At 46.1% G+C, this 18,670-nt stretch overlaps 1 protein-coding gene across 1 annotated transcript in view; it reads left to right on the top strand.

Moving 5' to 3' along the window:
• LOC120909510 (colorectal mutant cancer protein-like) overlaps positions 1-18,670 on the top strand; it is a 110,416-nt gene that overhangs the window by 16,352 nt on the left and 75,394 nt on the right. Inside the window, exon 3 of the mRNA XM_040321288.1 lies at positions 8,806-8,984. Within this exon, the coding sequence (XP_040177222.1) occupies positions 8,806-8,984 (179 nt within the window). The remainder of the gene's footprint in view (positions 1-8,805; positions 8,985-18,670) is intronic.

An 18,670-nucleotide genomic window follows, 5' to 3' on the forward strand; every position in this document is an offset into this window, starting at 1 on the left:
TGCTTCCTCGCTGCCGCCGACTGTGTAATACGCCGGGAACGTTACAGCTTTGAATCGCTGTAATGATTGGCCCCGCGCTGCGTATAGACACTCCCCCTTGCTCGGGATTGGACAGTTCACTCGAGCAAGGGGGAGTGTCTATGCGCAAATCATTACAGTGATTCAAAGCTGTAATGTTCCCGCCTGTATTACACAGTCGGCGGTAGCGGGGATGCGGCGTAACGGCGGCGGATCGCGGCGGCGGATTGCGGCTTCGGTTGCGGCGGTCGGCGGCGGTCGGGGGGGACGGCAAGTATTCTATTTGTGTATCGGGGCGGGGTATCGGCGTCTGAGTACCGCCGAAAAAACTCGGAATCGGTCCCGATACCGATACTAGTATCGGTATCGGGACAACCCTAATGACAACAAACTGGTACAGCAGGTCCCTGAAGATTTCGTTTTGAAACACAGCTGGGGCATTACATAACCCAAAAGGCATGACCAGATATTCGTAATGGCCGTCTCGAGTGTTAAACGCAGTCTTCCACTCATCACCTTCTCGTATTAGAATGAGGTTGTACGCCCCTCTGAGATCCAACTTAGTGAAAATGGAGGCACCCCTCAACCTATCGAACAACTCAGATATCAAGGGTAAGGGGTAACGATTCTTAATAGTAACAGCGTTTAACCCTCGATAATCAATACAGGGTCTCAAGGTGCCATCCTTCTTGGCAACAAAAAAGAACCCTGCTCCTGCAGGCGATGACGATTTCCGAATGAAACCTCTGTCAAGGTTTTCTGCGACATACTCCGACATGGCCTGGGTCTCTCGGATGGACAAAGGGTATGTGCGACCCCTGGGCAGAATTGCTCCAGGAACAAGGTCAATGGCACAGTCAAAAGATCTGTGGGAAGGAAGCACCTCAGCTGATTTCTTACAGAACACATCCCGGTAATCGCTGTAAGCAGTGGGAAGATCCGAAGATACTGATGTGGTAGCAACCGGAAGTTCCCCCTTAGGAGTCACCTTGGAAAGACATGACGAGAAACATGAAGGGCCCCAAGCCAGAATCTGCCCAGAAGCCCAGTCCACATGGGGAGAGTGGAGCTGTAGCCAAGGAAGGCCCAATACAATGGGAGTGGAGGCTTTAGGTAGAATGAGAAAGGATATCCACTCCTGGTGGAGAATCCCTATCGACATCCTAATAGGTAGTGTCTGGAAGCGAATAGGACCCCCTGGGAGAATAGTGCCATCAATTGCAGAGACTACCAGCGGCGTAGTGAGGGGTGAAAGGGTAAGCTTCATAGAAGAAGCAGTTCTCCAGTCCATAAAGTTGCCGGCAGCCCTGGAATCCAGATATGCAGAGATCGATAGGGGAGAAGTGCTTACATGAAGGGACACCGGAAGGAGCAGACGGGAAGGTGATGTTTCTGGGTCCAATACTCCACCTTCTAAATGTATTAGACCTGAGCGTTTCCCGGGCGAAGCGGGCAGGAGGCACGAAGATGGCCCTTGCCTCCACAATAGTACCAAGAGAGAAAAAAAACAAAAAAGAAAAATGACTGCTGCACACCCTTAAGAGTTATTACTACGTTTTATTAAATATCAGAAAATAGAGCATAAAAGGCATTAAAAACACACAGGTAACCAATAATGGTATAGTACCCTAGAAGTGACCTGAGAATACACTCACAAAAGCGAGACGGCAAAAATCAGTGACAAATTGAAAACTGGAGCTTGATCATCCAATAAGGAGATCTAAGTCCATAACTCACCCATTCACCCTCCACACAACACAAAGAGACCCCCCACCCCAAGCACATATAAAACCCCCACTGCTATCAATAATCCTAAAGATTTCCACACCATGCGGTGGTTCCCTGTAACTACAGGTGAAAGTACCACCGTCTAAGTGGGAAAAGTTGCAAAAAAGAAAAAGCTCAAAAATGGGGACATGAGAGGGATCCACTATATAGTGGTATAGTAATACTGCTCAATTGGAGATAAATGGCAAGTGATAAATCAGATGAGAGAGATATAGTCCCAGGGACCACAGACAATTCTACTAGGCTGGAGAAAAAAAGTGGTATATATATATATGTCTCTGCTCTTCAGATGGGTCGCCGCATCTGGCGTAAACAGTTATTCAATTTCCATCAGATAGTAACTGATAAGGAGGCATTCAACAAAAATATATATTTGAGACACTGTAGTAGTGATCATTAAGTATCAGAGTTCACCTATTCTGCACTTGAGAGGACTATGCAACAATGTAGCCACAATTGATTGACGGGTTCCCATTACTTATGGGTAGTGTCCATTCTAATATATCAAGTAGATATGTCCATCAGATATTGAAATCTTGTTGAACTGCTAATGGCAATTAGGCTTACATGAATATTGGATGTGTTGATATATACACTGTTGGTGAGCAGATAATTGATCAGCATTCCACAGAAAATAAACGGTTGAAGTTGTACTCACTGTTGGGCTGTTATGTGTAGCTCAGAGTTGTAGCTACCACATCAAATCTGTACTCACGTGCTGCCAGAGAGATTTGCAGCCGAGCCATCCATCCATGTGTAGCACACAGAGCCTGAAGCACTCCTCATCAGTGCAGTAATGATAGGTGAATGATATAGTAATGTCCAGTATAAAACTGCAATTATACAGTGTCTTCAATGATGTTAGGCAAATACCAATCTCCAAAGTTGAGAATAAAGAATGTATTAGGTCTCCATGGGGTCAGTCTCTCCAATTTGAGCGTGCAAGTAATGTTCAGATTGCACTGTTCATGTCTCCATGTGATACTTTTCCTTAAGCTGCTTAGTGGCTCAAGGTAACCATGTTACCGAGCTCCAAAAGAAAAAAAAAGCACTGAGGTTCAAAATGTGCATCAGGGGGTCCCTGTACCCCAAGAGTTTACATGTTTCGTTCCTTTAGAACTAGGAACTTCGTCAGAACTCAATAGAGGCACAAGCCCAGAGTTCTGCGTCTAGCACGTTCTTCGGGTGTTAGTCTGGTCCGGCCCAGCTGCATAGGTTCCTCAGCAGGCAGAGGATGGTCCACGGGACGAAGTGAGGGAAGCACAGACTGACTAAGACCTAGGGAGTGCTGGTGTCTTTTCTCAATGGACCTCTCCTGAAAACGAATATCGATCTGGTTGCACAGGGAGATGACATCGTCCAGACCGACGGGGATGGTTCTTCCCGCTAATTCGTCCTTCACTCGGTCAGAGAGGCCATGTAAAAAGGTAGCGACCAGGGCCTCATTGTTCCAGCTCAATTCAGCTGAGAGTATACGGAACTGAAGAGCATATTGACCCACTGAACGAGATTCTTGGCGGAGACGTAGCAGAGCACTGGCTGCTGAAGAGGCCCGAGCCGGCTCTTCAAAGATGTTCCGAAAGAGCTTTAGGAAGTTGAACAGGCTGGAAACTACCGGATCATTCCTCTCCCACATAGGGGCAGCCCAGGCTAAAACTTCACCGGAAAGGAGGGAAATAATATAGGCTGCCTTTGCCCGATCAGACAAGAAGTTTTGAGGCTGAAGTTCAAAATGGATGGTGCACTGGCTAAGAAACCCCCTGCAGGCCTTGGAGTCTCCAGAAAAACGGACTGGAGGTGGTAGCTTCAGCGAATGCGACTCTGCGACTGGTGCGACGGGCGCAGCCGCTGCCACTGGTTGTACTTGGGGTTGTAGATTCGGGGCTCCCAACGAGGTCTGAAGCTGATCAAAGCGGGAAGCCAGATCCTGAAGGAAACGCATCACCTGAGCCTGATTAGCTTCATGCGTCTCGAGTCTGTGAACAACGCCCTGTAATGGGTCATCTGCAGGAAGCGGCACGTCGGCCGGGTTCATGGCTGTTCAAACTGTCAGGTCACCTGTGGCCCGGTGACAAGTGCACCCTGTAGGGGTCAGGGATGCACCACAGGGAAGTGAACCCTATAGCCGACTACTGCTGGCAGGGAGGAAGCGTAACCCAAGATCACCCAGGGCGCGGAGTCTAAGACCCAGTTTTGTATTCACCAGAGCCCTTGGTGGTAGGGATGGTCTTGGCCGCAACTGGGTCCAGGTCGCGTTCCCGGGATTCCTTAAGTCACACTCCGCAGGGAGAAGGGGGAAGCAGCCAGCAGGACAAACAGTGGTGATGGACAGGCCGAGGTCAGGGCAACAGGCAGACAAGGATAACCGTGGAACATGCAAATAGTCAGGAGCACAGGCAGACAAGGAAGTCGGGGACAAGCCAAAACGGTACACGGAAGATGATCGTAGCACTCTGCAAACAGGAACTAGCAATTACACTGCAGACAGGAACTAGGCATAGGAACACTGTTGAACAGCACTGCAGACCTGTAGAGCAAAGGTAAATACAGGCTTCCTGGGATGGACTAGGGTGGAGCCATACAGGAAGAGGAAGTGATAAAAAGGGAAACCAGAACAGGATCTGCCTCTAATGAACACATGGAGATCAGGTAGGCAGACAGACTTGATGCATATTCATGACACCGATGCTGCATCCACCTAGCTAAGTATAAAAGGGAGAAAAAAACAAACAAACCCATACTTATCTTTTAAGAAACTACTATTTGTTAAACTAGATGGACTTTTTTTTTAGCCAGAATAACTATGTAACTGCAGTATGTACTAGAACAAGATGTGTTTAACAAAACCTGATGCTTCTGAATGGGTATCGCCTATTGCAATGATAGTGAAGAAATTTAAATTGTGTATTGACCTTTGAACCAAATAAAGATGTTTTTATTGATGGTCATTGCTAGACAAATATTAAGGACTAGAGAAGTTAAAGTGGTTGTAAAGGCAGAAGGTTTTTTTATCTTATTGCATTCCATGCATTAAGATAAAAAGTCTTGTGTGTGCAGCAGCCCCCCTAATACTTACCCAAGGTCCATCTAGATCCAGCGATGTTGCACGAGAGACAGCAGCGCAATGACATTGGTTCCCGCTGCTGTCAATGAGGAGAGAAAGGGGACCGGGGGCCGGGTCGCGGCTCTGTGTCTGAATGGACATAGGGAGCTGTGGCTTGGCTCCGGTGCCCCCATAGCAAGCTGCTTGCTGTGGGGGCACGCAACAAGAGGGAGGGGCCAGCAGCGCTGGAGAGGGACCCAAGAAGAGGAGGATCGGGACTGCTCTGTGCAGGGCCGGTGCAATTATTTTTGACACCTTAGGCAAAACCTAATTTTGCTGCTCTTTGGCTCCGCTCCTGACAAGCTTCAGAATCCAGTTGTTTTCAAAGACTGATGTGTTTAATCCTCCGTAATGTAGCTGGTATATTGTGCTATCTGAATAACATAATTGTATGTGATCCAACTCAAGATCTTCATAATACGTACCTTAACACTTTTCCTCAGCATATTGACTGTCCAAGATTTAAATTAAATCTTGCTAAATGCTGCTTTAGACAAATTTAGCTGCCATTTATGGTTCACATTATATGACAAGAGGGACTACTGCATGATAATGAGCAAGTGAATGCTATGATACAAGCACCTGCTCAGTCTGACATTCAGACCGGCTTTTTAAAGTCTTACTTCATGGTATTCCAAAATTATAATGCCTCAGTTGTGAAGCTGCTGAGAGCATTACTAAGTGGAAATTGAAACATGGTCTGGTTAGAGACCACTCAGCACAGCTTTGAAAAGGTTAAACATCTTTTATTGTTATTTCAGATGCTTCAGACTAGGTTCTTGGTGCTGTTCTTTCACAGTGCTTTACAGGCCAGGTAGAAATAAACGTTTTTGCATCTCAGGGAGCAGAACAAAAAGACCTAGCATGTGTTTGGGCAACGTAAAAATCGAGATTATACCTGTGGGGTTGACAGTTTACCTTGCAGATTGATTATATTTCTTTACCTGCACACTGCTTACCAAAAATCGACTAGGGCGAACAAAAATGCATGTAGCCATGTGGTCAGCAAGGATGCTCAATTATAGCTACACAATACAATAAAATTGGGTTGAAAAAGGGTACTACTGATTGTTTGTCAGGGTTAGCCTTAAAGTGGATGTAAACGCTCAATACACCCAGTGAAGTGGACAGCCTTTAGATGATACACAGGGATGAACCAAGTCTCCCTACATAGATTTTACATGTACTGTATATCCGCTGTCTTCACATTTATATACTGTTTAGAAAGTTGAGATCCTGTTAGGAGATTTTTCCCTTCATGGTTAACACAGAGTGTGATGTCTGGGCATACAGCCAAGATAGCTAACATTGCTGATTGAAGGAAAGGCACACACCCCCCCTCAAAATAGGCAGAGACTCTCAGAGGTGTTTTGTAATAGGACCTGCTCCCTGCTAATCTATTTTAGCACCCTCACCGGACTAAAGATTCAGGCTGCTTTTGTCTAAAGTATCCCAGATTTTGTCAGGAGTTATCAGGCTGATAACAAAGGAACAGTTCAGGAGAGAGCTATATGTAATATAACAAGTACAATTACAGGACATTCTACAAAGTAAATGGGCAAACTTAAAAAAATAGTTTGAGTCTTGTACACCTTTAGAACTGTCCTACTTGAACTGTCCTTCAACAAACCAAAAACACCATCCAGCGCTTAATCACAGCACTTCCCCAAACAACAGAACTTTGGTGGGCAATCGTTTTAGCAAAACAGCCCTTCTCGGACTGGGCAGTCCTTCCAAACACTGCAAAAATATAGATATGAGGGTGCAGACGCTTAGTGCATTACCAAAAATACCATTTATTGAAATCAGATAACAGTATTGTACTCACAAAAGTAGAAATAAAATCAAGCTTGTCATGTACAATGCTCCAATTGGTGAGGCAGGTAAGGCAGGTAAGTCTATGGTCACACTGTGGAATAGTCTTAGGCCTTGTACACACGACCGAACATGTCCGCTGAAACTGGTCCGTCGGACCAGTTTCCATGGACATGTCCGACCGTGTGTAGGGCCGACCGGACAATTTTCCGGCCTAGCGCACAGGTTTCCAGCGGACAAAAGTTTCTTAACATACTAAGAAACATGTCCGCTGGAAAGCTGTCCGTCGGACATGTCCGATGGTCAGTACGACTCATCGGACATGTCCGCTGGCCCGAAATCCCATGCATGCGTCGAAGTGATTCGACGCATGCGTGGAAGCATTGAACTTCTGGGTTCGTGCACGTCGCCGCGTCATCGTTGCCGCCACGTCACCGCGTTTTCTGTCCGCGGGGAATTTGGTCTGATGGTGTGTACACACATCAGACCAAATTCTGCCAGCAGACATGTCCGATGAAAACGGTCCGCGGACCGTTTTCATCGGACATGTCTGGTCGTGTGTACGAGGCCTTATGCATTTCGGGGGGCAGACCCCCCTCCTCAGAGCTAACTCCCACCAAACAGTGAGCCACTATTTGAAAGTTCACACACTGAGGACAAACCTTACCCAACGGACAGCTGGGCGGGGAGACAATCTTAACCCTCTCATCAGTGCCCCTAAACGCCATCCACAAAAAAAACTGTTAGAGCGTTGTACATGACAATGTTGATTTTCTTACTACTTTTGTGAGTATAACACCGTTATGTGCTTTCAATAAATGGTATTTATGTTAATGCACTAGGGCCCAGATTCACTTACAGCGGCGTATGTTTGTGCGGGAGCGTAACGTATCCTATTTACGTTACGCCTTCGTAACTTTTACAGGCAAGTGCCGTATTCTCAAAAGAAAGTTGCGGCGGCGTAGCGTAAATAGGCCGGCGTAAGCCCGCCTACTTCAAATGTGGTAGATGTGGGCAAATTTTAGGTGACCCCACTTAAATGACGCTTTTTACGAGCGGCGCATGCGCCGTCCGTAAAAGTATCCCAGTGCGCATGCCCTGAATTAACCCACAAAAAGCCAATGCTTTCTACGTGAACGTAAATGACGCCCAGCCCTATTCGCGAACGACTTACGCAAACGACGTAAAATTTTTAAAATTCGACGCGGAAACGACGTCCATACTTAACATTGGTACGCCGCATGTACGCCTCATATAGAAAAGCCTAACGTAAATGGCGTATCTGTACTGCGTCGGCCGGGCGTACGTTCGTGAATTTGTGTATCTAGCTGATTTACATATTTCTAGGCGTAAATCCACATACACGCCCCTAGCGGCCAGCGTAAATATGCAGTTAAGATCCGACGGCGTAAGAGACTTACGCCGGTCAGATCTAACACAAATCTATGCGTAACTGATTCTAAGAATCAGGCGCATAGATACGACGGCTCAGACTCAGAGATACGACGGCGTATCTGGAGATACGCCGTCGTATCTCCTTTGAGAATCTGGGCCTAGGTGTTTGTGTATATTTTTGCAAAGAACTGTCCTTGATCAATGGGTTGCAGTGGATGTCATTGCTTACTAGCACAAGAGTCTTACATAACTTGAACATCTGACTCACTAAGGAATTGTATAAACAAGGCAAAGACAACATAAACTATAATAGTGGTGAGGTATGAATGCCCAAGTACTAACTGCCATTCAGTTTTGCGGTACTTCTCAGAGTCAAGACAAGTCACGCACACTCCACCACTCCAGCCATTGCAATTTTTCCACTGCCGAATTAGCCAAAATTCAAACTATGGGTGGCCTGTTGGCCCCAAGTTCCGTTGCAGGTGAGAAATTGAGTTCTGAACAATGAGTGCATCCAATCAAAACACCTGTTCTTTGATAGGATGTTTATTTTTATATTTTTAAAATGGCAGGTTCACTTGTTCACTCTCCTTTTTATAACACGTGAACATAATGTTGCCTATCCATTTTTAGACATATTATACACTTCTATTCTTGTGAACCTAATCCTCCTTTTTCTCTCTCAGGATACCAAAATGATGTCTTCCTGCAGTTACAAGAGGTCATTTCTTCTCTGGAGATATGTGTATTGTCCTGGAGGAATTCACCAAGAGAAAAGTCAAGGGATGAAAGGGAAGCAACTCCCCTGAATGTACCTTTAAGCACTGGTGACTCGTCCTCTGCAAGCATACAGGAATTAAATGAGGTACAATAACTTCATATAAATATTTTGCACGCTGTTCCAGGAGAGATCGGGCTCTGCACTAAGGTGTTGACTCGGCTCATCTCCACCGAAGAAAGCATTTGTATCAGCAGCAGGAATTCTGCACATGGCACATTCCAAATAATGTTAACATATTAAAAAAAGCTAGCAGGAACAAATTCTATTCCGACATGCTTTGCGCTAGGCACAGTGCTTTCTCAAAGAAAAAAGGAATTTGGTAAAGTGCTTTGCCTTGTGCGAAACATGTTAGAATAGAATTTGTTCATGCTGGATATTTCTAATTAAAGAAAAATTATTTTGTATCTCAGTTTTCAGCATTCTTGTTGCTGATACAAGAAATAAATACGTACAGTTCTTTGTTTATATTTTATATACAGTGGGTACGGGAAAGTATTCAGACCCCCTTACATTTTTGACTCTTTGCTATATTGCAGCCATTTGCTAAAATCATTTAAGTTAATTTTTCCTCGTTAATGTACACACAGCACCCCATGTTAACAGAAAAACACAGAATTTATGAAATTTTTGCAGATTTATTAAAAAAGAAAAACTGAAATATCACATGGTCCTAGGTATTCAGACCCTTTGCTGTGACGCTTTTATATTTAAAGGGTCACTAAAGGAATTTTTTTTTTTTAGCTAAATAGCTTCCTTTACCTTACTGCAGTCCTGGTTTCATGTCATCATTGTTAGTTTTTGCTCTAATGTTGCTGTAATTCTTCTCTGTTCTGGACACTTCCTGGTTGTCTGTTTCCTGATGACCACAGTACTGGGAGTTTCTAGTTTCGTTTTCCAAACCATTACTGCTCTATGGCTCTGTATAGCACAGAGGCAGGAAATGACATGCAAAAACGAAACTAGATGCAAAAACAAAACTAGAAACTAAAGGTAAATTTATATGATTGATTTTTATCTATTTTTAATCGGGTTTTAAAAGGAATCAGTTAACTATTATGTCACTATACCCTGTAAACAGTCATTTCAGCAAAAACATTCTTTAACTTAGGTGCTGTCCATTTCTTCTGATCATCCTTGCAATGGTTCTACACCTTCATTTAAGTCCAGATGTGTTTGATTATACTGATTGGACTTCATTAGGAAAGCCACACACCTGTCTATATAAGACCTTAGAGTTCACAGTGCATGTCAGAGCAAATGAGAATCATGAGGTCAAAGGAACTGCCTGAAGAGCTTACAGACAGAATTGTGGCAAGGCACAGATCTGGCCAAGGTTACAAAAAATTTCTGCTGCACTTAAGTGTAGCGCTACCCCCTCAGGAGCCGCTGGTTGATTTGAGATCTACTCTCTTTGTTTGGCTCACCCCTATTTAACTGGCTCGAGCCCTCCCTTGACACATCAGAAGCCTGGTGGGTGTATTGTGACCTCTGCTTGGCTGGGGTCACAATAGCAGGGATACAACATGCAATGACAATGTATTAATAGTATTACCTGCTTTAGAGGATGGTCCCTCCAGGTGAGAAAAGTACACTCCACACAGTCAATAGAGTTAAACCAAAAAGGATAAGTTTACTTCATGTAAATTAGATGAAAACAAATATAGGTTTGAAACACAGACAAACAATTGCTATGCAATGGCACAATATGATTCTGCAAGGGCCCTTGCGGGAATCAGTAAATAACAATGATGACAATATCTGAGCTAAGAATGGTACCATTCAGTTAAACTAAACTAGTGTAAGCAATCTACGCCCGAGAGCTCCCTCTAGCGGGCAGTCCTGCGAAACAGCTAAGAAACGTCTCGAGACTAAAGTCCACGTTGCGGCCGGTTGGTGCACGTTAGGTTTATAATCCGCAAGTGGTGAACGATGAAAGGAAAGTGAATAGACAAGGTATCCTAAACAGCAACGTTTTTTGAACTGATCGCTTGTCAGCGCCGGTCACTTCCGTATAATAACTATAAAGTTAAAGGGCCTCTAAGTTTCAGCTAGAGGCCAACACGTGTCTCCGGCTTGTAGAGTGGCATTAGGTTAACTGTCTTAAAAGGAGGATTGGAAGTCGAGCATGTGCTCTCTCACCCGACAGGCCCGATCTGCCTGAGCTCTCCTCAAGAGGGGCGCGTTAGTAGATCACTGCTCCACAGCACAAGGATACCGGCATCAGGCTCTTCACTGTTTCAGTTGTCAGCTGGGCAGCCTCTCCGATCACCTGTAACACGAGCTGGGTAAGTGGTCTTGCTTCCATCTGGATGGCTGGTCTCCCGCTAAGGTTAGGCCCAGGCTTCAGGCCTAACAGCACGGCTGTGCTGTAGTCAGCAGCTCCGCAGAGGAGAAAAAACAGGTCCCGAGAGAGCAAGATCAGCCACTCCCTTTCCTTAAGTAACCTCCCCCATAAGTCTGTGCGGAGGTGTCACATGTTCCGATAACGCAGGGCATTGTGGGAAGTGTAGTCTGTTTCTCCTAAGAGTCAATGGAGTCCATATCTCCCGCTACTTGTAGTCCCACAATGCATAACTTCTTAAAGGTATCTTACATATTTACAAGCGTGAGCAAAGTTCCAGTGTGATTCAGGCCTGTCATTCGACTCTGACAGGATGACCCCGCTACACACTCCCCCCACTTGAAATCTTTGGTCCCCAAAGAGGGTGAAAGTATGTATCCTGATACATGCTTCTCAAAATACAAGCGGAGAAAAGTTAGTTCATGCAAGGCAACAGACACTGCGAATTAATACTAACTTTGCTCAAAGCTAAACAGCTCATTGACTGACATAGGGTGGACAGGGGATCCTCCCACCAATCATTGGGTATGGGCAGGCCACCCTGTCCACTGTTTACCAACACTAAGGCATTAGATTCAGATGTGTCAGGGGTGAGCAGGGGTTACCCTCCACTAAATTTGCAGCTAGAGGGTCACACAAGACATTGGACCATTTTGAGGTGAGGATAGCTTCTTCAGAACACTCTCCCTGTTGGCTATAGGTCAGTCTCTTTGGGGGATGAATGGCTCTTCTTTCCTTTGGTTCTTCCTGTATTGAGGAGTTAGGAAGAATAGGGTCTATTTCATTGTTCTGAAGAGCAGCATCATTCTCGGTTTCTGACACAACAGATTCCACATCTCCTGAATCAGTTAAGTCTCTATTTAGTGGGCTTGAGGCCTCCATGAAACCCCCCTTAGAGTACAAATCAACATCATCTTCCAATTCTTCAGGAAGCACATTTTGAGGTATGAATTCAGGGGCCTCTGGCTGAAGTGTGCCACCACTTGTCACTTCAGATGGGGGCAGGAACTAAGTACTAGGCTCTTTTTGTTAAGAGGACCATAACCACTCTTCAAGTCCATAACACTGAACCACTTGGCTCCTGACAGACTCTGTAGTGCATCCTCAATCCCAGGGGTAGTGTACTGGTCAGGAATAGTCCGCTTGTTGAGGGTTATGTAGTCGATGCACAGCCTCAAAGAGCCATTCTTCTTCCTTACCACTACTATGGGAGAAGCATAAGGGCTCCTGGATTCTCGGATAGTTCCGGTCCTTTTCAATTCCGCAAGCTGCTCCCTGAGATCTTCCAAATCCGTCAAGGGAACTCTTCGGACCCGTTCTCTGAAAGGCTTGTCCTCTCTCAGTCGGATCCTGTGGGTGGCGCTTTTTGCACATCTGACATCAAACTCGGTCTTCGAGAATATCTTCTGCCACCTACTAAGTTGAGCTTCCATTCTCTCCTTCCATCCTGGTGGAAGTTCAGCGCCATCAGGTTGGAGGCTCTTCTTTGAGTCTTCCATCTTTTTGCCATCCCCCAGATCAGAAAGGCTGACGGGGGTGGCTTGATGCACCCGGCCTAGTAGTACTCTGGCTGGCACTTTCACAGGGTCGGCGGTGGTATTCTGGATGTTGATGGACATCCATCACCGATTCTTCTCCAGTACCTTCAATGGGATCACTTCAGGTATCACCTCCAATCCCTCTGAAGATCCTCTCGGGTCGGGTTCAAGGACAAGAAATGGGCCTGACTGAGACCAGGTCAGTTTGACTGAGGCCCTGAGGCAGGTTACCTCTCCAGGCTGCAGGATCCTCATGTTTTTTCCTAACCGCCAGATCCTTCCCACTCCCTCTTCAGGAATATTTCTCTCCATCACCAGCTGGTGGAACACCCTCCTTAACATTGGATGGACCCTTTGAGCTGAGGTCCCTGTTGCTTAGTTTAAGGGGGTCAGGAGTCTTCGGACCAAAGCCATGTTTGTTCCTATGATGAGAGAGCTCTTATGGGCCCCTGGGGGTCGAGGACAGACGATCTCCAGTGTGTCAAAGGTCTCAGCGACTCTAGCTATTGAAGGATCAAAGGTCAAACATATTGGTAGATACCCATCATAAGGGAAACACTGAGTTCCAATGCCCCATATCTCCAGCTCTTCTAACTTCTGCAGAGGCTAGTGGGAAAGGTACTTATCGTAGAAGTCTCTGTACAGAAGAGTCACTTGTGTTCCGGTATCCAGGAGGGCCTTGGTGTAGATTCCTTCTACTTGAATGGGCACTAGTGGGGAAGGCCCCACTAAATTCTCAGGGAACTTTCGAGGTGTAGCTTTTCCTCTCCCCCCTGTAACTTGTATTCTCACTCCTCTCTTGCAAGGGCTTCTTTTGGCCCCCACCCAATCACGTGGGAGGGAATTGGGGGGTGTCCTTGAAGGAGTTTCCCCCTTCGGTCTTTCTGTCTCTTGTTTCACTTTGGAGCCATCTGCAATAGATGGGCTCCCGGTTGACTCCGTCACCGGGGCCCTCTGAAGTTTTCCGCCGGCTGGTACACTGGTTGTAGGCATTGACTGGGCTGGGGCAAATTTCTCGGGCATGTCCTACCCCTCCACAGTTGAAGCAGAAAGTAAACCTTCTTGGTTTATTTTGCTGGTTGTAAGGCCCATAGGCGGGCTTTTTGGTTTTATCCCTTCTGGGTTGGTATGGGGAAAACCCCGCTTGACCGGATAGAGCAGCTATCATTTCCGTCAACTGAAACACTTGTGTCTTCAAGAGCTCAACTTGGGGGTTACTGTCTTCAGTGGCCATGACACGCACTCATGTAGGAGCTTCTGGGGATTGGTACTTGTTCTTTTGATCTAGGAGGTCCTCCTCCTGTCGAATGATCCGGATCAGATCAGGATACTTCAACACCCGGTTTCCCTTTTGGGTTCGCAACTGAAAGACAATAGGATCCATGGGCTGGGCTCCCCTTACCACTTGCTGGAAGCATGTTTTATCCACTTCTTTTGGATCTATCCCCTTCTTTAACAGCATCCGGTGCAGGATCTTATCCAGGCGGCTGACGAATTCAGATAGTTTTTCTCCCTTCTTTTGGAAGCAGTGCTCCAATTGGCAGCAGAGTTCACTGATGTCTTCAATCCTCCCGAACACGTTCTGTGGTACGTCTAGATAATCTTGGGCAGTGCAATTGTCTTTACTAAGCTTGAGGTTACGAATAGCCTCCAAGGCTGGTCCTCTGAGTCTTTCCATGACCCTCTGCTTCTTATTCTTTTCTGGGATTCCCCACTCTTCCAGAGCTTGGATGGCCTGATCCATCCATTCTTCAAAACCATCTTCTGAAGATGGCACAGGGCGTCTCCCGGAGAAGACTCTGAGTTTTCTATATCCTGTGATCAAACAATCGGTAGAATCTTTCTTGCACTGGGCTACTATCTCCTCCAGGACAGCACACAACTCTGGGTTGATGTCCTTAAAGCGGAGTTCCGGCCACAATTTCACTTTTTAAATATAAATACCCCTGTAATACTAATACTAATAATAAGATTAATGTATTCTAGTAAAGTTAGTCTGTAAACTAAGGTCCGTTTTGTTAGGTTGTTACAGCATTTAGACACTTTATAAAATAGAAATTGACTGGGGCCATCTTAAGTGTGGGCATCATGAAGCCAGACTGTATGACTTCCTGGATTTCAGCCTTGCAGATCTCGCACATGCTCAGTGTTGCACAAGCAGTGTAATAGGTTTCAGATCAGGTTTCAGCACCTGTACTGTCCAAGTCACATGATTCTTCGAGACTGGGGAGTGCACAGACTCCTGGAAAGTTACACCCACTACATTCCCAGGAGTCTGTGCGGTGTACGTTAGGAAGCTTAAGCACCTAGGTGCAGGAAGAGGGAAGATTAACTATTCTGCCTAGCAACAACACTTTGAAGGCATCTAAAAAAAAAAAAAAAATTCTTAAAGGACTAATGACATTTTTTTAAAACTACTGATGTACTGTTATATTTATGGGTGGAACTCCACTTTAAGCGGTGCCTTGGCAGACCCCTTCACTGTTTTCCCTGGTGCCCCCATGGGTGCCGGAGTACTAGGAGATGTAAGAGGAACTGCACTAGAAGAGGAAGTAACAGCTGACTCTTGTTCGGGTTGTATCAGAAAAAGTTCCGTGCCATCGGTGGTCTTCACACTAGGTTTCTTTAAACAGTCTGGAACTCCATCCGCCCATTCACATAGGGCATAGGTGTGGGGGTTTGTATCATCCACCCTCGAGTTCATCACCCAGAGTCTCTGGCTCGGGAACAAAGTTTTCAGGGCTGAAAAAATTTCCTCTTCATCCCAAACTTCTCCCCGCACTTCTATCACTAAGCCTTTCTCCACAGGAACATTCTCTTCTATGCACCACTTTGTTGCAGCGGCTGCATCCATGGCTGATCTTGGTAAGGGTGAGGTTCAGTATGAGGGGATACTTGATGGTTTGAGAAGTAGAATCCCAGACGAGCCCCCACGTGTAGCGCTACCCCCTCAGGAGCCGCTGGTTGATTTGGGATCTACTCTCTTTGATTGGCTCACCCCAATTTAACTGGCTCGAGCCCTCCTTTGACACATCAGAAGCCTGGTGGGTGTATTGTGACCTCTGCTTGGCTGGGGTCACAATAGCAGGGATACAACATGCAATGACAATGTATCAATAGTATTACCTGCTTTAATGAATGGTTCCTCCAGGTGAGAAAAGTACACTCCACACAGTCAATAGAGTTAAACCAAAAAGGATAAGTTTACTTCATGTAAATTAGAAGAAAACAAATATAGGTTTGAAGCACACACAAACAATTGCTATGCAATGGCACAATATGATTCTGCAAGGGCCCTTGCGGGAATCAGTAAATAACAATGATGACAATATCTGAGCTAAGAATGGTACCATTCAGTTAAACTAGTGTAAGCAATCTATGCCCGAGAGCTCCCTCTAGCGGACAGTCCTGCGAAACAGCTAAGAAACGTCTCGAGACTAAAGTCCACGTTGCGGCCGGTTGGTGCACGTTAGGTTTATAATCTGCAAGTGGTGAACGATGAAAAGAAAGTGAATAGACAAGGTATCCTAAACAGCAACGTTGGTGAACTGATCGCTCGTCAGCGTCGGTCACTTCCGTATAATAACTATAAAGTTAAAGGGCCTCTAAGTTTCAGCTAGAGGCCAACACGTGTCTCCGGCTTGTAGGGTGGCATTAGGTTAACTGTCTGAAAAGGAGGATTGGAAGTCGAGCATGTGCTCTCTCATCTGACAGGCCCGATCTGCCTGAGCTCTCCTCAAGAGGGGCGCGTTGGTAGATCACTGCTCCACAGCACAAGGATACTGGCATCAGGCTCTCCACTGTTTCAGTTGTCAGCTGGGCAGCCTCTCTGATCTCCTGGAACACGAGCTGGGTAAGTGGTCTTGCTTCCTTCTGGATGGCTGGTCTCCCAGAAAGGTTAGGCCCAGGCTTCAGGCCTAACAGCACGGCTGTGCTGTAGTCAGCAGCTCCGCAGAGGAGAAAAAGCAGGTCCCGAGAGAGCGAGATCAGCCACTCCCTTTCCTTAAGTAACCTCCCCCATAAGTCTGTGCGGAGGTGTCACATGTTCCGATAACGCAGGGCATTGTGGAAAGTGTAGTCTGTTTCTCCTAAGAGTCAATGGAGTCCATATCTCCCGCTACTTGCAGTCCCACAATGCATAACTTCTTAAAGGTATCTTACATATTTACAAGCGTGAGCAAAGTTCCAGCGGGATTCAGGCCTGTCATTTGACTCTGACAGGATGACCCCGCTACATAAGGTTTTTAAGAAGACGTTGGGGGTGACAAGAACCCTTCCTAAAGCTGGCCATCTGGCCAAACTGAGCTATCAGGGGAGAAGAGCCTTGGTGAGAGAGGTAAAGAAGAACCCAAAGATCACTGTGGCTGAGCGCCAGAGATGCAGATGGGAGAAAGTTGTAGAAAGTCAACCATCACTGCAGCTCTCCACCAGTCGGGGCTTAATGGCAGAGTGGCCCGACCGAAGCCTCTTCTCAGTGCAAGACACATAAAAGCCTGCATGGAGTTTGCAAAAAAAAAAACATCTGAAGGACTCCAAGATGCTGAGAAATAAGATTCTCTGGTCTTATGCGACCAAGATAGAACTTTTTGGCCTTAATTCTAAGCGGTATGTGTGGAGAAAACCAGGCACTGCTCATCAACTGTCCAAAACAGTCCCAACAGTGAAGCATGGTGGTAGCAGCAATCATGCTGTGGGGGTGTTTTTCAGCTGCAGGGACAGGACGACTGGTTGCAATCGAGGGAAAGATGAATGCGGACAAGTACAGGGATATCCTGGACGAAAACCTTCTCCAGAGTGCTCAGGACCTCAGACTGGGCCGAGGGTTTACCTTCCAACAAGACAATGACCCTAAGCACACAGCTAAAATAACAAAGGAGTGGCTTCACAACAACTCTGTGACTGTTCTTGAATGGCCCAGCCAGAGCCCTGACTTAAACCCAATTGAGCATCTCTGGAGAGACCTAAAAATGTCTGTTCACCAACATTTACCATCCAACCTGACAAAACACTAGAGAGGACCTGCAAGGAGGAATGGCAGAGGATCCAAATCCAGGTGTGTAGAAGGGTGCTTCTACTAAATACCAAGCAAAGGGTCTGAATACGTAGGACCATGTGATATTTCAGTTTTTCTTTTTTAATAAATCTCATATAAAGAACCTAAGCTATATAACAGGGATAAGCAATTAGCGGACCTCCAGCTGTTGCCAAACTACAAGTCCCATCATGCCTCTGCCTCTGGGTGTCATGCTTGATGCTGTCAGAGTCTGGCTATGCCTCATGGGACTTGTAGTTTGGCAACAGCTGGAGGTCTGCTAATTGCATATCCCTGCTATATACAAATCTTGACTTTTCCTGCAAAAAATTCAAACTTGCCACCATCATCTCTCTCTTGGCCCATTACAGGAAAAGTGGATATTTGCATATAAATCCAGCTGTCTACAGAGCAGTGTGGATTTCACTTAAGGTAACATCTGCTAATGTGTGTTTTCTTAGGAGCTTAAAAGAGACGTGTGAGATTGAGGAAAAACAAACATTTATACTCGGCTAAATGGCAGCAGAATCTGACCACATCACCGCTGATTGCTCAGTTCTTGGTCTTCACTGAGCAGAGAGTGGTGACTGTCAGCTGCCTCTCACCATTCTGCCCCACCAGGCTGTGGAGGGGGTGAGAGTGGCTGGTTCAGACTCTCAACAGTGTGCTGAGAGGCTGAGCCAGCTGCAGGCAGGCATCTGGGCAGCTCCTGACATTATCGGGACCCCTGCAGAACCTGGACCAGCTCTGTGATGTCAGCTGAATCTGGGACACAGGAGTGCAGACCTACAGGAGAAGTATGGCTAAAAGAGCTTTGGCCATACTTCTCCTTTAACGTAGAACTCCAGACTAAACCTAA

This window comes from Rana temporaria, chromosome 1 (assembly GCF_905171775.1).
Source record: "Rana temporaria chromosome 1, aRanTem1.1, whole genome shotgun sequence".
NCBI classification, from domain to species: Eukaryota; Metazoa; Chordata; class Amphibia; order Anura; family Ranidae; genus Rana; species Rana temporaria.